This window comes from Watersipora subatra, chromosome 10 (assembly GCF_963576615.1).
Source record: "Watersipora subatra chromosome 10, tzWatSuba1.1, whole genome shotgun sequence".
Classification (NCBI taxonomy): Eukaryota; Metazoa; Bryozoa; class Gymnolaemata; order Cheilostomatida; family Watersiporidae; genus Watersipora; species Watersipora subatra.
Genome location: NC_088717.1, coordinates 35,111,203 through 35,132,883, shown reverse-complemented (window position 1 = coordinate 35,132,883; position 21,681 = coordinate 35,111,203). Strand labels below are relative to the sequence as shown.

Below are 21,681 nucleotides of genomic sequence, written 5' to 3'. Positions count from 1 at the left end.
TTTTTGTTGCTGCCATCAGCTTAGGTACGCCACTGTTTAAAAAAGTTATGCTAATTCTTTTTAGAGTAATTATTAATTATAGCCCTTGAAGAACATAATCACTCTAGATGTTGTAAATAGATTTTGTATAATTAAGTTAATTTATAAACAAAGATTCTTCAAATGTATTTGTAATTATAATATTTTGAAAAATGTCAGTTCGTTAGCCTATGTTTTCTAATCAGGAGTGAAGGACTTACCTTAAGAATTTGATGCTCAGAGAGAAAATTGGTACAGTATAGATGCCAATAGAGAGACCAAAGATAACCAATGCCAGGAATATAGTGCCAGGAACTCTGCAATACAACCATAGTTATTGCTCACATAACTTGAGGATTACTGTGAGGAGGAACACACAAAATTAGATTTTATGGATCGAGAGTGTTTTCAAACTGCCTATTTATAGCTTTTATGTTTTCTAAACTAAATGTCATTACCCGTGTATTTCTAATAATGCATCAGTTTAGAGAGTTCATTTTGGTTATAATATCTATATCTAATATTTGTAACAATAGATTTCCTAATAGAGTAAACATATATACACAGAACTAAGAGTAATGTGAGATAAATAGTTAAAGACTCAATTCAAACAAAAATGGAAAATACCAACAACAACATTTGTTGCAAAGATGACAGTTAGAGAGAGCATAGTGTGGTGACCGATTGCCTAGGTCAGAGCTGGGTCCGAAAGAGAAGCTGACCTCAAGGTGACTGATGCCACAGCCGGCCGAGCCCCAATTCAGCAGACAACACAGCCTCGGTAATACCTTTGGTTCAGCCGAGGATCGGCTGCCAAGTCGACCATGTTACCGAGCTGAAGCCAAGTCGAGTTGAAAAGCTATAAAAGATGCCGCAAAAGCAAACAAGGGAAGAGTGCCTCGAGTTCTCATTCAATCCAATCAATTGTATGCACACTCTCAACTGTATTGTTATATATTTGCGTCGCTCTCGATTAGTTCGTTTTTTTGAAAAGCAAGTAGAGGAACTTGGTCAGTTTCTTCACAATATAAACATATAGCTAAAATTGATTAACTCAAGTAACACTACATGTCAAACTATCTATTTTATTTTAGCAGCTGACTGTTACCTTTTTTCTGTTTAACTATTGTCGCATGGCATAATATGAAAAACATTTCTATATAAAATGAAATTAATAAGAAAATAAATCATTCTTCTCATACAAATGGTATCAAATCATTTGGAGTATTCTGCATACATTTTTATACACTCAGCTTTTCCAACCATCTTGAACAATGATGTAAGTTATCTGATTACTATTTTCTTTTACACTACGCATGTGATCCAAAGATATTGCACTTTCCATTATTATTTTTTCGAGTGATACATTAAATACGAATATTTTGTTTCTAGAACAATTTCAGATCAAATTGTGTGAAGATTAAATTGATGTTTAGTGATGATGAAAATTTATTAATCTAATTGCAATTTTTTTGGGAAAACACTAGTTATTTGACTAAATTGTCTGTAAACACAAACTGCTCTTTTGTCAGTCACAGCATAGATGACACAAACTTTCCTTAATTTATTGTCTTGCAATTATTCAAGTTTTTAAGTATGCAAACCATTCCTATGTAAACGTACCTAAATTGTATAGCTAAAATTTGGATTTTTATCTCATAGTCACATTTTATTCTTGTATTGACTTTGAGATGCGCATGAACTTTATGATTTTAGATAAACTAAATAAATCTAAATTTTAAAGCATTTCATTTTAAAACACTGGCTTTTTCTCGATCAAATCAAGATGAACTGCTTTATTCAATAAATCAGAAACACTTCCAATTATAAAAATAATCTAATTTATTCTGCTAGTCTGTTGTAATATTTAATTTTTAACATAAAAGGTTTCAAAAGAAAAAATGAATGTGACGCTAATTTTTTGTTAGCTTTTAATATCTCCGGCACATAATTTTGTACATGATAAAAATGAACCACTAAAGTAGCATAACTGCAACAGTTAACTATTAAAAGAAAAAGTTAGAGTGATAAAGAAGAAATTAAATTTTAATATTGGGCAGATAATTAAGGCTGTACAAACAAAAACATTGGTTTTTTTTTGCTTTACTTTCTTTGATTTTTGAAGATCCATTGACTTTATATCATGTCAGAAAATAACTGTGTGTCACAAATTTTATGATGAAAAATTTATATTTTTGAGTTAATAATACTCAGTTAATAAAGGTTTTGTGTGTAATTAAAGTTATAAACTATAAAAAATCGCTAAAATAATAAAACGAACTTCAGTAATTTGTCAATCAAAGATATTAAAGAAACATATTATAAAACACATGTTGTTTAGGAATCTTGACATAAACAGAAGGTAGTTTTTAAGTTCCATTATGACATCATGTCAGCATAAAATCTTAATTTATAACATCTTACAAAACTTATTTTACCTGCATGGTGTACAAAAATTGTGGTGATGTCTCGTTCATAAATATTCAGGAATGGTGAAATGTTCCATGAAAGTGTTTAGCAGCATTTACTATAAGTGTATGCTACTTATTTGAAAGCTAATGCTTAAATTAGTATTAAATAGTATATAGAATACATTGAGGACAAAAGGGTATTTTTTGTAAAACTGAAAAAGATAATTTGGCAATGAAAAAAGTTAATTTTTTGTTTCATTACAGAAAATTTGTAAAACAATTTCAAAAAGATTAGATATTCAGTGTTTAGAAAACATTGCTTACAGATTACTTCTTAGATTTTAATGATCTCAAAAACCTACGACATTACATAATGTCATGTCAGCATAGAATCCAGTCGCAACAGCATTGAACATGCCATACTTACGATGACTGTATAAGAGGTTTAAGGAATGAAGCTGGACCAATTAGCATGTAGGCAAAGTCGCAAATCTAAGAGCCTCCTACTATCATTGGCCCTTTATAATTTTAAGAAAAATCATTTGCAGCCTTAAGAAAATTTCTTTGCAAAAAGAGTTCATTTGCAAGAATGAATGTTTTCTCAAAAAACTACAGCTAAGTGTATTTTTTCAGAATAAATACACGCAGTTAGGTGGAAAGTCGCTAAATATTTTGTTTTACATTCTGCTATGAAAAACTATCATGCACAAAGTTCAACAATAAGGTTCCAGATAGCATTAGCTTTAGATAATCACTATTGTAAGACAAAGAAATGAAGTCTTCAGCAAAAAGGACAAAATGGTGCATAGCTACTTAATAGAAAATATGAAAATATTGTGATCACAGTAAATCCATGTTCGTCAACAGTGCGTAGTGTTTCATTACTCACTTTGTCACTTAAGTAGCCTGCTAGAGGCAGGTCAGCATGTACATCAGAGCGTAGAGTCTGAACAGCATGCCAACATGGGCTTCAGTAGTAGATGGAAGCTAGAATGAAATTGAACGGAGCTTCAAGTATAACATATGGATAGCTGGCTGAATTTTTACCTTAGAGAAGAAGTGAGGCTCATAATTTGGTGCCACTAGAATAAAGAAGGCTCAAAGATAATCTATAAATGTAGAAACACAATATTTGGTCATTGGTTGTTGCTACATTAGAAAATTAAAAATTTGTGCTAAAAACATCATATATATTCACAGGAGCTGCAGTATCTGTGTTCAACTAGCTCTAAAGCAATGTTTCCCTGGTCATTTTTATTGCTGAACCCTGTATGACTGTTGAGGGCAATCTCGCATCCCTTGTTTAGAATAAACAAAAAAAGGCACAAAACATAATGAAAAACAGACATTTTTAGAATATATGAAAGCAATATGTTGCTGCAAGGTCATTCTAATAAGAGTGCCGTTTTCTCCCAGTAGAAATATATGAAAAGCTCCGCTTTAAGATTGTAGACTTTTTTCTTGCCTCTCCTCCGCTATTATCTGATTAAAATGTGTTTTTTTTGTAGATAAGTGAAATATGCAGATCATTTTTAAAATTGATGACATTTTGGTATTTATCTTTGTTGTATTAAAAAAATAAAAACTTGAATTCGCATAAGCAAGTTGTTGCAAATTGAGCAAAAGATTTTTATGCTTTTTTGAGAGAGCTGGCTAGCTAGCTTTCTTAATTGATTCTTATACACCCAAAGAAGAAACCCTGCTATGGAAAACAGTTGTAAAAATTTAATACCAAACTTTGTATATTTTCTGTTTTGCAGTTTGTATATTTTGATATCTTCAAAAATGACAGATTTTGCTGATAAGGTGCTTGTGAATTCTTTTCCGATAAAGTTTTAAAAGCTGCTTGCCAACTTACCATTTCTACCATTCAGATGCTGAACATCGCATAAAGGAAGTGTGTGTAGACTTGCTTCTGTAAACCAACAAGCAGCTAGTTAAAAGTAATAAAATTTTGCTGTTATAAAGGCATCACTATCACTATTAGCTGCAATCTTCTCTCAATCATATTAAATCTGATAGTATAACTTCCTTTGCAAGCAATGGTTTAAAACTTGCATTAAAAAGTCCAACTTACCAATTTTCATTCAATCAATTATGTTAGCAATTTTGACCAGGAATAGTGTTGATCATTGTTGGAAGTTTTAACAATGCAGTTGTTATGTCAATATTGTTAAGTAAGCCATACAAACATTACCCGCTATTAACTTTAACAGCCATACAAATATTTGGCTTATTTCATGAGCCACTAGTACACCACAACCAGAGGCACTATGGTTTGGTACCCAGAGTGTCTGCTAGAAAACAGAAAAGACAAAGGCTATGCTTACATAGTATGTTTAGGTAAGTTCACTTTTTTGTTATACCAACTGGTTAGAATACCTAGTATGTAGTTTTTATGTTGAATGTTAGAATATAATTACTTCAAGACAGATTTGGAGCTTTTTAAGCCGAAAAGCCATTTTTAAATGCTGAAATCATCATGAAGCGCATGGCATTTAAAAATCACTAACATCACTAAAAATAGAAAAAGTGGGCTTAAGCAATCAAGCTATAAATTAGCTTGAGGCAGCCAATCAAAGAGCAGCTTAAAATGCAGCCTGCATCTTTACTGTTCACTATCTCAAATGCAACAGAGTGCTGTTTACCAATATTCCAAAATAACTAACAAACAAATCGCTAGCTAAACTGCCAATTATGAAAATCTTAAATAGCATTACTATTAAAACTTGAGTAGGTCATGTAAAAGGCAGAACCTTATGTTTACCATAAAATTAAACTTTTTAAATCAATATGCTTTAAATTGTTTGCTGTTGCAAAAACATAGCTTCATTATTTTAATATGTTTTGTGATGAGTAGAGATTGTGCCTTTCAGCTGAAATGGAAAAAATTTGGCAAGCCAGTAATAATATCTTTTTTTTATATGAGTTACCACTTTTTTTTGTATTTTTTATTCGATAAAATTTTTTTCAAATTGTCTCAAAAGCATGCTATGTGGCAACAGTATGTCTCACTTGTCACAACCTCTCACCTGTTCCCTGCCACCTGTTAAGCCCTACCGGTCAAAATCCTCAATTAACCCTCAAACTCACTTACAGAGTTGCATGCAATCATGTAAGTTGGTAGTCAGCTTTGATGAAATAACAAATACAATTAACACCATGCACGCAAGTAAGTTTGTAAGTCAACCAATCTAAACTTGCTCATTATTCATGTAATGCCCTAACATATCTGTATTGGAAACTAATCAAAAATTAACTATCTAACATTTGAGTGCATATTTTATTTTTATCTTTTGACAGTTTTCTGTTCAAAGTCACTTTTTGCTTTAGCCATAGTTTACAAACCTGTAACATTGTTTGACAGCAGTTTTATGTTGAATGTCCTATCTGTCCCTGACCCGCGTATTTCCTAGCATCCTATACTAACTTGTTCAAAATTTTAGTACCTTACAGAATGATAGGACATGACTAGTCTAGATTTTTAAAGCATTGTAAATTGCTCTTTCCTAAACAAAAACTTAAATAAAATCAAAGGCAGCAAAGCCCAGTTAAGGTGTAAACGTAATTTTTAGTTAATTGTGTTGATATTTTACTGTAATTTAATCAAACAAGTATTGTGTTCTTTACAATGCTACTTTATTCATAAAAGTTGATAATTAGAGCTGTTGTACCTGTTGTTCTTTTTACATGCACAAGTTTTTTTGTGTAGTTTTTGGTTGTTGACTTTTTATGGTAAGTACATTGGTTTTAGGCTGCTGAACTGAGTAAAGCATCAGTAAAAGTCAGTTAGCGAGGATTATTACTATCACAAGCTCTTTTTGCACTAGTGACTTAAATTTAGTGTTTGGTCTTTGTGAGGCTGGTGTACAGTGAAATAAAGATCATAGTATTTACCTTCTGTGTGAAGAGAATTAGAGACCACACCTGATATAGCAACTGCTTGCTGGCACTATTAAGTGGCTTTGACTGTGGCTACCATTGGTTACAACTGTTTTTACAAGAACTAAAAACTTTGATACTTTTTACTATAATAAAAGTCGTGTCTGTTGATCTATCTCTCCAAAGCCACAGTACTAATGTTAGCAAAATAATTAGCCTCTTGCAGGTATCGAACTCAGACTTTAATATTGCAGACTGGCAATTGCTACATTACTTGGCCGCCATCCCACTTCATGGAATAGTTATGCGCACAGCAATTACTCGTGGCAATCTCTGATGGTGCACACAACTGCCAAGCGTACTAGTAGCTATGACATCAGGTGAATAATGTTTAGGTCACAGGATAAGTGTTGCACTTTGTACTTTTCTTTTTTAGCCTCAAATTTGTCACGAGCTATTCTTTATGGAATCATCTATGCTTCTGGGCTTTACTATGTTGAGATTCTTAGAGATCTAGAGACTTCCCGTAGCCTGGCTGCCTGGGTGGGATCAACTATCATTGCTTCAATGAGTGTTGCTTGTAAGTTGTTGAACTATGCAGGCAGGCTGTTTGAAACCATAATGAGATGATTTTATAGTTTTTAGATAATAATAATAAGCTTTATACTAGCAGCAGCTTTAACAGCAAATTTAACCGAGTGGCAGCAAAGAGATTTTTGAAATTAAAATTTCAGACCAACCACTGTAGAGAAGTTCTGATTTTTATGAAGAAAGAAACTTTGTACACTTCCCGAGGGGCCATAAAATTACAATTTCAAGAGCTTCAAACTCTATGATATAGTAAATTCCACTTTTTACCTTTTTTCGACCATTTGTTCTAATAAATAAAAAGATTATTTGAAAATAAAACACCATCCACTTTTTTATTATCAGCACGTGTTTATTTTCGCCAAGAAAATATTTAAACTTATCAATGAGTGTATTATTTAAATAGTCTACAGCAACACGTTCTAGGACCTCAGGCTAATAAGGTACTTTTATATGGTAGCCTACAATTAGGAGAAAAGATGTGCGCAGGTTTTTTTAATGTTAAATGCGAACATAACCTATATTAACTAGAATATTTAGTATTATTCAAAGCTGAAAAGCTGTTTTTTTAACTAGAGCTAAAAAATCATCTAATGCAACTAAAGGACCCTGATGCTAAAAAAGCCAAAGTCACATTTTTAAAGCCTAAACACACTTTTAACATAGTCAAATTAATCTTAACTACAAGTCCAATATTTTAGAAGTGAATAAGCGATTAAGGATATCTCATATAGACTGTGTAAAAAATTATTAACTTAACCATTTTTAAAATGAGGTTGGAGTTTTATAACTGAAATAATCTCCAACATTATTTAGCGTGTTTACATAGCACTAAGCGTGTCAATTGACAAGATGCTGTCAGAGGTGGACAGATGCAGTCTTAGTCTTAATATAAAAGGTTTTTCCTTAAAAATCTGTTTTTTGAATTCCTAACCCAGGATAACATACTATGAAAAATTAGGTACAAACTACTATATTATGTTCAGTTATTGCAACTACTCAACAGATTCTATGCTGAAGCAGGTTTGAATTCTGCTTGTGATAATTCTGGTAGCATTCTACTAAAGGTATCATACCAACAGCTCTCTGTTTAAAATCGTCTCAACTGAGATATGGGGTGTTAGGAAGTCTTGCCATGCAGTGGAAATGTGTCGTCTACCTTGTGTCTATGAAAACTAGTTTTCAGCTTTATCTGTGAAACCTTACTAGAAGTACAAACTAGTAATATTTCGCATAGATGTTTTACTGCAGTGTTATCAACATCGACAGCATAGGCATGGCAAAAATAAATTTATAAAACAGCCTCACTAGTTAGTTAAAAAAATTAACTAAAACTTTGAACCATCTCCATTTGCTTTTGTGGCTGCCATATCTCACTTTGATCAGGCATATCAGGAGAAGCTCTTGGCAAACTATTACAAAATAATTATTTTGCTATATTTGTAGTTGCAGTCAAAATATTATTAGACTAAAAACTGTAAGCATGCATTTACATAATTTGTTATTCAAAAGAAAGAAGCTAGCTCGCAAGTAGTTTAAAGTATTTGTCTTTAGTGTAAACAAGTTAAATTTGTAATTATGGTTTTGATTACTTCTTTATTAGTGAACATTAATTTAAACCAGTTTTTTTACTCCAGCTTTGTGAGTAAAGTAAAATAAAGTTTAAAATTGATACAGAAATCTTGAATTGAATATAACTACATATTTCTACAGCTCAACCATCTCCATTCTTTTAGCTACTTTGGCCAGTAGCATCACTGAGATTTTTTATTTATAAAATAAATAATACTATTTTCAGCTGTCTTGTCTAGTGCACTGACAAACAAGTATGGATCTCGGCTGACCTGTGCATTTGGTTCTATGATAGCCTCTTTTGGACTGATAGTATCCGTGTTTTCTACCAGTATTTTCTATCTCTTTGTTTCCTATGGGCTCATAACAGGTCAGTTTATTCGATCATTCTGTTTCATTTTTTGAATCGGTTTTTGATTGACTTGTAAGGTTTTTAGTGGCTGCCATGATGATAAGTTACATTTTTTTACTACCTGCATAAAAGGTATGGAGATGACAGGAGCTAGTACATTATCTAAACATAATTTATCTTCGTTTTTCTGTCTGTTTGTCCTCTATAGAAGCTGACTTCTAACTGTCTGTCTGAAATTTTGCATATGGTTTTTTATCATCTCCCAAAATTTTAGGTCTAAAACTTTTTGGAGCTCACCACTTTTAAGAGAGATTCAGGATAAGACATTGGGAAATGAAAACTACACTAAATACAATTTGGTAATGAAACAACTAAACCGTTTCCCAATTTGGGGCACACCAATATTTAGACCAGCACTCTAGCCAACTGAGCTAATTAACCAATTTCCAAAGCTTTAAGATATATGTGCAAATTTATACCTTTGTTTTTTTTATTATTCCAAAAAGTAAACAAATAAAAGTTATAAATCGAAGGTGCATTTTTCACCCGTCAATGCTGGATTTGTCTGCTTCTTTTATTTACAGGCAGCGATCCATCCAACAGCCCAACTAAATCCTAATTAATCATTGAAATATTTTTTGTCATACTTTGCTACCAAAACTAATTAAGTTTGCCTTTGTCATGGTATACCACATCAACGGGCTTCAAAACAGCAAAAAAAGTTAGCTGAACAATTTTGTTAATAACAACAGTCACATCATTATATCACAATAATGAATGTAAAATATGTAAATAATATCTTATTTTGCGTACAAGAGTTCATCTCAATAATTTAATCATCAATTTTATCTCATAATTTCCATCATTGTCGATTTTATTTAGAGTTATCATATATTGACATTTTAAAACTGAAAAAAATTAAAAGATAACATCAAATTTAGCCTACCTAATATAAGTTTCTAAAATCAATAAAAAATAGTATCACGGAAATAATGTAAGAACATGTCTACACTCATCAGAATCCTATAGTTTATCAACCGGCTCCAGGACACATTGAATTACAAAAGACTTCAACTCGGCATTTTTTAAATCGTACCTATAATAAATTGATAAATTTAATTTGCTGCTGATGGCATGAGTTTGAGTAACAATGAGGCCCAAATACAACACTTGCAATGTTTATAGCTTCTGTTTGCACAGGTGTTGGTCTTGGAATTTCACTAATTCCCAATGTCGTGTCTGTGAATGACTACTTCAACAAATGGAGACATATAGCTCAGTCCATTGCTTCAAGCGGGTCTTCCTTTGGTGAGTCAGTTTACTTTTAAACATGCTGTTTAGCTTGCTGTCTTTATTCCACTCACTGATTAATTAGTTCCCATACAGCAATAACTTAGCGACACATCCATATATGGTGCTGCCATGACTTCATGTAAACAGTCGTGTCACTTTCATTCTGTCATGATTTACCATCACTCTCTGGAAGCAATACACTTGTGTGATGCGCCATGTCTGCGCCATAGAAACAGCCTTAGGGACCAGTGGCATCACATGTGTGCTTGCGCATAGGTCTTGCTTTCTTGATGCATAATATACGACCTTGACATAAGACATCACACAACTATTGCTCTACTAGAGCACTCGGTAGAAACATGATCTGCTTGTTGGCCCAGAGTAGTCATTCAGAACTGATTTACATTCATTGTATAAAATGTGAGTATTACTTTCTTGCTGTCATGAACATCAATGGAATGTTATGCTACAAGTTATTTGTATTTCTTGGTCTATCATGCATTTGTGTTGCTATAATCGCTTTGATAACTGCCTGGTTTCTACTTTGGATAAATGGATTGCTTCAGAAAAAGGTTTAGAAGTATTGTAAGTAGACGTTAGACTAGCAGGTGGAAAGTATATCATAGTAATTACAAGCAAGCCAAACACAGTATTCTAGTCAAATGTGAAACAGCTGGCCAGATTATTTTAGAATAATGTACAACAGACAAACAGATTAGGATGCATATTGTCTATGAAGGAGATTCTAATTCCACTAATACTGGGTTTCCATGCTTCGAATAAATTCGGAGTTTCCTCCGCTCTGAATCATGGAAACGATAAAATCCAAACAGATCCGATGCCATTTCACTTCGCTAAATTTGTTTGAAAGCATTTAAACGAAACAACTATTTGACGTCACAAAAACGCTCACTGCAGGTGGATTCGAGTCGGCAATACCTAGTGAAGCTCTCTCCAGTAGAGGTAAAAATATTCAGCGCATTTCATTGCACTACCCCGCGGGGGACTTTTCTAGCTACACTATTGCCAATGATGAGCTGCTCATACGACGATGACAAGATAATTACTTTTTTATTTATTAAATTCTTTTATTCATCAAATAACTGAACCTGCTGGTTGTACAGATTCCCACTACACTGGAGCCAACCTTTTCTTCAGCTTAACTCTTCTAGCATAGAAGAAGTTTTTTATTGAAAGCGACTGTCATTCATGCGATCTTTAAAGTAATAATTGTATAGCAAGTGGTGAATTCTTCTGCTGTTATGTAATACATAATATAGAGGGCAGCAATAAGAAAAACAAGAAAGTTTCTGATGAGGTATTCTGGCTGAGTAAGTGCAACAAGTATATGAAGCGTGATTTGAAAAGTGACCATGACCTAAAAACCAGTTTGCTTTAACAAAGTTCTATTTTGAGGAGTGCATCGCTTGGCGTGGAAAAATCGATAAAGTGCCGCTCCAGATTCATAAAATGGTATGATGTAAATTTATCAGCAGAGGGCTAATCCAAATATATCTAAAGCATGGCAACCCAGCATAAGTTTAAACTTTAAAAATTTTATATTTTAAAATACCTATAAACCTAAATGGTTTATAAATTCCTATAACGATGCTTTATAACAAAATTTGAAATTTTTAGCTTGCTCTTTTGAAAAAAAAGCAGTCTTTCAGTGTCTGCAGCTTTTAACCTGACATTCTAGATTCTCTGAATGTCATATTTAAACTATAAATTAATTGCGTTATAAGTCTTTTTTATGAATTAAATAAAAGAACTGATGTCGTAGCTATATACAAAAAATATAAACTTTAGTCGGTTGCCTTTTGCACCTTCACACAGTTCTGACATTTCTATTGATGATCGACTGATTTTGTAATATATTCAGAGCAGACCATAGTTTTAAGAGTAAAAATGTTGTGTAAAAAGTGTGAAAATGTAACTAGTGTAAAAATTATCTGTACCTGCGCTAACCTTTGATGACTGACTGTTAGTAGAACATTATTCAGGTTAACTCTATGTACAGTCAACCCTCGCTTGTTCGGACTAATACAGACTGGGCTAGGCTCGTACATTGAAAAAGTTCAGACATTGAGTACTTTGGCTAATTGAGTACTGTACTGTGCATTAAACAGCCTATATTGACTCACCTACATACTCCTAAGTTACAATACAATATGATACGATATGCATGTACAGCATATGTACAAAACTAGAATATGGTTATACCTGCAATAGGGTACAGTATAATATTGTTAGCAGTAATAACAACAAACAAAAACTACAGTACAACATTCACTCAAAGGCAATCATTGCTCACACATCGGATGTGAGAGCCACCTATCGGTAAAGGCTGTCATTCTTTGGGCTGACACGGTCTCATCACAAAATTGTCATGGTCTCACATGCAGTCCAGACAATTGAAAGTTCGGAGAAGTGAAGTTCGAAGTTTTGAAATCTGCATTCGCACCATCAAACAAGTTAACAAATTAACTGCAATGAAAACTCATTACCTGTAAATAGAATAAAAGCAGGTACAACAACTTTCTGATTATATTTATGAACTGTTTGCAAGCGCATCATTTTCTAAGGCTTTTTAGACTTTCAAATGATTGCTTTAAATGCTTGTCTGTCGCAGAAAGGTTAACACTCTAACAATATCACAGGAATGTTTGTGGGGCCAATAGTTATGGAGAGGCTTATTAGTCATTATGGCTGGAGAGGAAGTCTTCTGATTTGTAGCGCTTTGGTACTGAATCTTGGAGTACTTGGATTACTCCACCGCCCTTTCCATGAGCAGAACAAGCTACCACTTATGTGTGTTCAAGGCAGGTCAGCATTCCAGCAACAGCAATTTTATAACGCCTGACCAACTAGTTCTTGCGAACGTTCCCCACAGTTTCAGATTTTTTTTGAGTAGTTTTGGAGGCAAGGGTGATAAGTTTTGGCAGCGCCGTGGCCTTATATGCTGACAGCTCTGCATATGGCAATGCCATAGGTCAGCATGAAAAAATAAAACTTGAATTATCGAATATGATACATGGCATAAAACTCTTGGTTTTGCTAATTTGTCATTTTTGTCTGTCAAGATTATGACACACAGAAACAAGTTTCTGTACAGTTTACGTAGGCTCTTGTCATCGCTATTGTAAAAACTAAAGCTGCAGTCATAGAGCTATAATCTAAAGTTTTTTGAATAGGCAAAAAATCTTGCCCAAGAATCGATGCATTTGTCTGAAACCGACTGCCAAAGAAAAATACTATCATTTTTGCAGTTTTATCAAAATGCAAACTCTCCATGCTTTAGTATAAAAATACAGTTATCAGGAATATCTGAAGTTCAATGTTAAAGAATCTAACAAAAACAATATGTTTAGTTCACCGTTAACATTTTTTTTATCCATCTTGTTCAAAAAATAAAGAAATTTGAAAACCGAGATATTATGATGTGAATTTCCAATAAAAACAAAAACAAAAACAAAACCAACTGGTTTTTTTAATAATAACCCAATATGCTAAATTTATTGTTGCAAAATTTTGTTCAGAACTGTTGATAGTTGAGAATGCTGTGATCTATTATCAATGTTTTTATATAGATACTAAGGCAAGCCATTACAAAATTTTTTTGTAGCAAATGAGTAAACAGGGTCTCAACATTCATACATGACATGTGTCTTGTTGGTTATAAGTAAAATCAGGGTACCTACAGTATTTTGGTGTATGTAACTTTAATGTAAGTAGTCTATCACAGTATATACTAGTAAAGTAGTTTGATACATTAGCCATTTCAAAAAGGTGTACTTGTATACAAAGACATTATCTTTAATAAACTATCTAAAGATATGCTCTTACAATGTATATTGTGTATTTTTTGTATTGAGTAATTATGCTTTTATAATGAGACACTGTTTTATAACAATTATGATGTTGTTTTGCAGCACTGTTGATGTGAAGGTCATGAACTGGAGCATCTTTAAAGACAAGAGATTTCTTTGCATTTGCTTAGCAAGTTCGTTTGTTAGTTTTGCTACCTCCATCATAATGATACACCTCGCTGCCTTTGCACGACTTGATGCAGGAATTCCAGCTCAGCAGGCTGCTCTTTTGCTGTCAGTCATTGGAATCATGGGTAAGTTAAGTCATAAGCATGTCAAGTCATAGCTTTAATCTCTTAAAACCCCAAAAATTATATTTAGAAGTAGATTAGGAGGTGTTAAAGTCTGTTTAGGGGATGACAAAAATAATCACGATAGCTGTTACAAAGTGCGTAATCCTTGATAATCAATAATAATCAATGATAGTCAATAATAATCAATGCAGAAACTGAGGTGACTGGCTGACTGGATGAGTCATATCCAAAATTTTAAAGTTCTGAAGTATTGATCAAAGTGATTTATTACCATACACGCACTCGATGTATGCTGATCGAATTTTTCATCATTTAACATTCGCTTAAAGTTTGACTTTTTTATGATATAATCTATTTCAATGAAATGAGTCATTTACATAAAATAATTTACCAGTCTTTGCTCATATCTTCTTTCAGAGTCACCCTGATATCCGACTTATTTGGGCGAGCCTAAGGGTGAGCCTAAGGGTGAGCTAGCCTAAGGGTGAGCTAGCCTAAGGGTGATCTTACACAAACGTTTGGTAGATTTATTCCAAAAGTATTGGTATTTTTTATCATTCACAATTATTTTTGATGTTTGAGGTTATGTGATTGTCAGGATGTTCCAAAATTAAAATTGATGAAACTTAATCACGATTAAGACACGCGAAAAAGAGTTATGTGCGAAATGATACCATTAGTTGTTTTTGTAGCGATAGTTGATAAAGTCTATTGCGTTCAAGTGGAAGCGTTACACGTCTCTATTCGGTCGATCTCTTTGCAACTATAGGAGTCAAAATCGTTTGGTAATCATAATTGCTTTAATATGATCTGAAGGTTTTAATCGCAATCAAGTTTTATTGATTTTAATTTTGAAACATCCTGACAATCAGATCACTTCAAACATCAAAAATTATAATAAAAGATAAAAAATTACCAATATTTGTTGATAAAATATACAAAAATGTTGTGTAGATTCATCGTTAAAGTGTTTTACTTTTGTCTGCTGGTTCAGTCTGCATCCTGTTTGATCTCCGACACAAACTTTCTAAAGTTTCTACAACCTCTTATAGTTGAGTTTATTTGCTTTTTAGAAATTTTTATCTAAACTTGAGTAAAATACAATAAATATGATTTTTAATCATTTGGTACTGCCAAGGCATGAAGAAAATCAACAGACTAGTTCTTTGGCTGGTTGTAAAGTTAAAACAAATATTTAACTCTTAGAACTTAGATTGTTAAGTTTTGCAGACTTAATGCTCAACCAGGCAATATATTTGCAACCAGATAAACTCTTTTGGTAAGTTGTATTAGCAATGACAGCAAAAACTTTGATCAGTTCAGGTTTTTGTATTAAGCTAAAAAATTCCTTGAAACTGGAACAATTTTGATTATAATTGCTGCAAACATTCAAATAGATCTCTTTACTGTAAAATGACCAATCATAGTAACCGCAAGTTGTACTGCGGGTGATTAAATGATTAAAAGATATTTTGAATTCTTCAATTGCAAGAGCATATTTGTATAGATCGAAATATTTGCAAACTTTTTGAAATGTTTTTGCTTATAATTGGAAGCCTAAACAGCAAGATCATTAGCTGATCAGATGGATAACAGTTTGGAGCAGTTGGATTTCTAACAAAAGTTAATGACTGGTGGCGTAAGGAATAATGCCTAGTAGTAAGTTTGCTGCATCAGTTGCTTTCACCAAAACATTTTTACCCACAATACAAGAAGGTCTGAGATTGATACAAAAATAAAAAAATGCAACCGCTTTCAAAGATCAAAATTTTCTTAAGCTCGCAGTTTGTATACTGAGTATGAAATTTGAGCTCTTTTAACTATCAGACATTTAATTAGAGATAATCGATAACTGGTACATATTAATTATTGAGTAAATTTCAAATACTCACACTGCTGTTCCTAATTCCAGGCGTGCCAATGAGGCTGGTGTACGGTGCCCTACTCTCTAAGAATCTCTCAGCCTATGCCGTCATCCTAATTGCTAGCCTTGCTATCGGCTTCACAACCGCAGTGTTGCCTTTCATAACTTATTACCCTGGACTTATCATATATAGGTAAGTCCCAAGCCTTAGATAAACATCTAAGAGTTGTCTAGAGTAAGGTTTGACGCTGAACCAGCTAGTTTAAGACTTTTTTGGCAATGGTATATGCTAATTTCACCTTTTGTGCAATCAGAAAGGAAATATCAATGGTCAGTAAAATACAGCAAGGATTTCTGTGGTAAATGATATTAACATACAATAAAAAGAAACGGACACCAAGAGAACATAAAAAAAGATCTGAAAGCTAACGAATTTAGCAATCCCATAAAATACAGTAGGCGTTTCTACAATGTGAATAATCCACTCCAGGAACATTTTTATAGGGGTTTTATGTTACACAAACAGGAAAATAAATGTAAATTGCCTAATCTGTTCCAAGATCTTTCCAAACTCACCCCTTTGGTCATACAAAAAGTAAAAACTTGACTTGTTTTTCAATTTTTAGGCTGTACCATAACTGCAGTAATGTTGGTTTGCATTGACAGCTTTCTCCTTTTTGCTGATCAACTTTATTGGTTTTATTAACCAAGATTACAAAAACTTTACAACATATTTGTACCCAGCTCAAATCTTCGACATTTATTTACATATATTTGCTTGTTTTTTCTAAACAGCAAAGTTTATTCTGCAAATCAAAACTAATAATGAATATTTTATACGCCTACAATAAAGCGTAACAATAAAATATTTTTTCTATAAAAAAGTGGTACTATCAGGTTGTCTTCTATTTTTTACTAAGGGGTCAAGGTCAGGAGAAAAAATGACTGCTGACAATACTATAACTTGTCGTATTCAGATTAGTGTACCGACGCTGTAACACCTGCACCAATCGATCGCCTTTAAACTTATATGAACAATTGAGCAGCTACCTATTCCATGTTTTGTCGACACATCTGACAATTTATCACGACAAACTAAAATGTCATGGAAATTGTATAGCATATATATATATATATAAAAATTGTTTCCTCACCCCGGATACCCCGTATGGGTGGTAAATTCTGCTCTAACTCGGGTCTCCTACCAGAGACCTGGGAGTTTGAGCACTCGTCTCAAGATCTTAGCTGTTCCCAATAGCGCACTTTTCTGCAACTCACCTGAGTTGATTGTTGTTGGTATTTGGGCAAGCCACATTTTATGCGCCGGTGTTATTGCGCCCAGTGTCCCAATCACTACTGGGATTACGGTTGTTCTTACATTCCAGCATTTTTCAATTTCTTCTCCAAGAGGGAGATATTTTTCTACCTTTTCTTTTTCTTTGCTGGCTATATTGTAGTCATTGGGTACTGCTATATCTATTATAGTAGCCCTCTTGTTCTCCTTGTCTACCACCACTATATATATATATATATATATATATATATATATATATATATATATATATATATATATATATATATATATATACTATATATAGTATATTTATATTTATATCTATACTATATTTATATATATACTATAATATATATATACTATAATATATACTATATTACTATATATATACTATACAACTATATATATACTATATATACTATATATAGTATAATGTATACTATACTATATATATCGAAGTCCAGTGTTCGGTGTGTCCAGCTATAGGTATTAAAATTCATACAGAGTTTCATCTTAGAACCTCCTGTTTATCAGGCTGCAATCTAACTACTAGCTACGTGAGATGCAATGAATTCATTAGGCGGTATGAACCTTTATGTCGGTTAAAATCTGTATAGAACTCTAGGATACGCAGCATCACTAAAGCCTGCTCTCACGGCGTTTATTAGTAAGTTGAGCAATATGAAAACTAGCTTACTCAAATTAGTCACTGACAATGTGCCAAGCTAATAGCAAGTGGCAGGCAACTACATTACTTGCAAGTTAATAAGCTGTTTTTAAAATGCCCGTGCAATGCCAAGCACTTGGCTAGTAGTAGATATAATGCTATACACACGCCGTTATTTCTTTTGCAAGAGCGGAAAAATAAAATAACATTGAAATCGAATTAGAGAAATTGCCCTGTGTGACACTTTACACTTAATGGAAGTTTTTTTTATGTAGTTCAAAGCAAAGATTTCCCATAAGTTTTTTGCGTTATTTAGAATTTACATTATAGGAGTTATAGGAGCGCCTACCGTATAGTTTTTATTCTTTTTTTATGAAATCTGCAGCAAAAGTTTAAAGCCAAAAACCTAAGTAGCATGAGGATGTTGTCTGCATCATATAGAAATTTATCGACATTATGTGATGTGTATTATTATTTCTATATTTATATGATTATTGAATTATGTATTATTATATTATATTGCTCTTTTTTTATTACTCAGTTATAAATTTTACTTAGAAAATAGCTAAAAAGGAAAATTGTTCTTTACAATAAACTTCAAATGTCCTGCAGACTCAAAGTCTGTGAATGAATTTGTATTCCAACTTACTGGGGTTAACAAAAGCATTATTTTCTATAGGTTATTGGCTACATTAACCTATAGGTTATATTTAGAAATGTAGCCTATCAGCTATAGGCTTTGTTATCGCTATTGCCAATTCTATTATTGGAACCTTTTTATATAACTTTGTTTAAATTAGGCTAAAATCCATTAAGAAAACAAATTGTTAACTCATAATAATATACATGTAGGTTGGATTTTTATCCAAAATATTTTTGGTACTAAGTCTAGGTTAAGTGTGTTATCCGTCAGTATGTATTAATAGGAACAACATTATTTAACTCTTGCAATAGTTTAACAGTTCGCTAAGTATCTAAATATTATAGTTGTAGTTCGTTTCACCAGATTTATTTAAATTATAACTGAATGCAGAATTGTTAGCCACAGAAGAACTTAAACAGTGGCTTATTCGGTAAAATATGCAATATACACAACAAGTATTGACTAAACGATAATTTAACTGCAAGCTCATGAAAAGCAAACAAAACAAAAAAGTCTAAATTTGGCTTTCAGATAAGTTTAAAATTCAGATTTTAGTCTACTGTATAAAGATTGTAGAATTTTGCTGCTATATCTTTGAACAACCTCATACAATGTTTTAGTTTGGTTACTGGGATATTCATGAGCGCTAGCGGGGGTGCAGTATGGCCAGCCCTTTTAACAGACCTTTTGGGAGAAAGTAATCTGTCCAACTCAATTGGATGTATGAACTTTGCCTGTGCACTTGGTAACCTCAGTGGACCTCCAGTGGCTGGTAAGAAAAACAGGGTCAGGTAGGAAGTTGTAGCGCTTCCATAGGTTTAGCATTTAATTAAAATGTCACTCAATAGAAATTCCTTTCATTTTTATTTTGAAATTTATCAGAATTTAAACAATTTGAAAACAAAATTCTATGAGATTGTTGAAACTTTCTGTAACAATGTCAGCTTCTAAATTCAAGGCATTGGGTGTCACACAACATTTATTTGAATGACTCTAATTGCTTGAATTTATGAGTTATCATCTATTTACTTTTAATTTTACAGAATTTGCTTAAAATCCCAAACAGTTACAATGTCATATCAATCAAAGTGATTTAGACTAGTCAGTATTGCTAGCATTAGTAGTACTGCTGGGGCTGGTGGTACTGCTGGAGCTGGTGGTATTACTACGTCTGGTGGTATTGCTAGGGCTGGTGGTATTACTAGGGCTGTTGGTATTGCTAGGGCTGGTGGTATTGCTAGGGCTTGTGGTACTACAAGGGCTGGTGGTATTACTAAGGCTGGTGGCATTGCTAGGGCTGGTGGTGCTACCATGCTCTAACCAACTGCGAATTTAAACCTCATGCAACAGGCATAGCCAATGTTATTAGTTGACTAGAACAAACTCTTGGGTAGAAACTTTGAGTATAAAAAATGCTATTCTTAGCTTATGAAGCTTTGAGTTCTCCATCATGTGCATGAATAAATACATATTAGATTTAATAGGCTAAATTATCACTTGCGCAAACAACTTTTAAAGAAGTAATTTTGTGCTGATGTTAATGATCTTATTTCTTACTTACATACCAATCTAGTTTTTTGGCAACAAATCTAAGCTAGCGAACAGTGAAACTAATGCAATATCCACAAGAAGTTGAAGAGAAGGGTTAAATTCAATTTTTCCATTTAGTAGTTTTTAATGGTAACTTCTACACTGACAGTCAGGTCTAGTCGTAGAGAACAAGTAATGTTTCACCTATTTTTTGGTAAACTAGAAAAACACTAGCCAACTTTTGGGATTAAATTTGACAACTGAATTTTTTACTGATTTTTGCAACAATAATTTTTTACGATTCCATTTTTTTGCATTATGTATATTACTCTGATAAATGTTTCAAGTTATTTATCAAATGTTTGTATTGCACCACTTTATAGCCATTCTGAAGTACCTAATTTTATCACATTTTCGACATCTGGCATCATCTATGTACATTTTGTTGCACGATTTTTACCATTAGTTCTCTTGGTAATCTTGCAATTTTTAATAAAAATCGTGTAGGATTGATTATCCGATCCTCCTGCATTCTACATGCTATGAAACAACATCTAATGATGTTTAAACTGTGGCAATCACAAACAATCTAAAAATTGCAATTGTATACTTATCGTGGCTATTTGGTTGGACAATCACTTTTTGGTTCTCTTCTCTTATTTTTTCTTTACTAGCAAAATAATTTCTTTGATATTCTAATGAAACATCAATATTCATCAAACAAATGATGCAGTGACAAAAGCCTACGAGTACTTAAGACTCTCTCTTCTGTTTAATTTTTTTCAGAAGCGAGTACTTGTCTGGCAATATATTACACAGATGCTGCTAAACCTTGTACATTGTAGACAATGATTACATTGTTCTTTATAATTTCAAGTTATCTATAAACTTGACTAAATTGATTTTTTTCACTTGTTTAAAGCACGTTTATAAGTTTTGAAGTTGACCTGTCCGCAAATTATGATTTTTAATTAAATGCTAAATTACAAAAAGTTATTGAAATGCAAAGTTTGAAGATTTTAATAGCAAAAGAATATAGGTCTGTCACGGATATCATATTTTACTAAAAACTTGCCCATTAAGAACTATGCAGTTACTAGCCATCTTCTAAGAAGTTATAATTGCTATTAATTTAGATTGAAACTGTTAAAATGTGTCAATATGAAGTTTGCTTGAGATGGTATGTACTGGCTTTAGTTGATAATGTATTTGAATAAGGCGAATTTGCTCACTAAAGTTTCATGCTTTCAATTCTATAAAATGAAGCCATGAGAACAATTTTACTATAGTAAGGGTTATGTGCTCTCGTCTGTCCAAAGCCATGTTTGGATGTTGGGAGAAAAATATTGCATCATGAAAGATCTCACCTTGGACATTTGGCTTAGCATTCTGGCGCACTACCATCCGCGGCACTCGACAACTTTTCTGGATTTAGGAATAGTTG

At 32.8% G+C, this 21,681-nt stretch overlaps 1 protein-coding gene across 1 annotated transcript; it reads left to right on the top strand.

Moving 5' to 3' along the window:
* The first annotated feature begins 5,591 nt into the window (after window positions 1-5,591).
* LOC137407000 (monocarboxylate transporter 4-like) lies at window positions 5,592-20,027 on the top strand. Its single transcript, XM_068093600.1, has 9 exons — window positions 5,592-5,601; window positions 6,748-6,891; window positions 8,698-8,841; window positions 10,024-10,131; window positions 12,777-12,942; window positions 14,049-14,239; window positions 16,152-16,296; window positions 19,328-19,498; window positions 19,895-20,027. The coding sequence occupies exons 1-9, from the start codon at window positions 5,592-5,594 to the stop codon at window positions 20,025-20,027; spliced, it is 1,212 nt and encodes a 403-aa protein (XP_067949701.1).
* The last annotated feature ends 1,654 nt before the right edge of the window (window positions 20,028-21,681 follow it).

Excerpts from the sequence above, each read along its gene's own strand:
- LOC137407000 (XM_068093600.1), top strand. Across the intron at positions 10,132-12,776 it reads TTCAAGCGGGTCTTCCTTTG|GAATGTTTGTGGGGCCAATA; the intron begins GTGAGTCAGTTT and ends ACAATATCACAG. Across the intron at positions 19,499-19,894 it reads GGTAAGAAAAACAGGGTCAG|GGCTGGTGGTATTACTAGGG; the intron begins GTAGGAAGTTGT and ends TGGTATTGCTAG.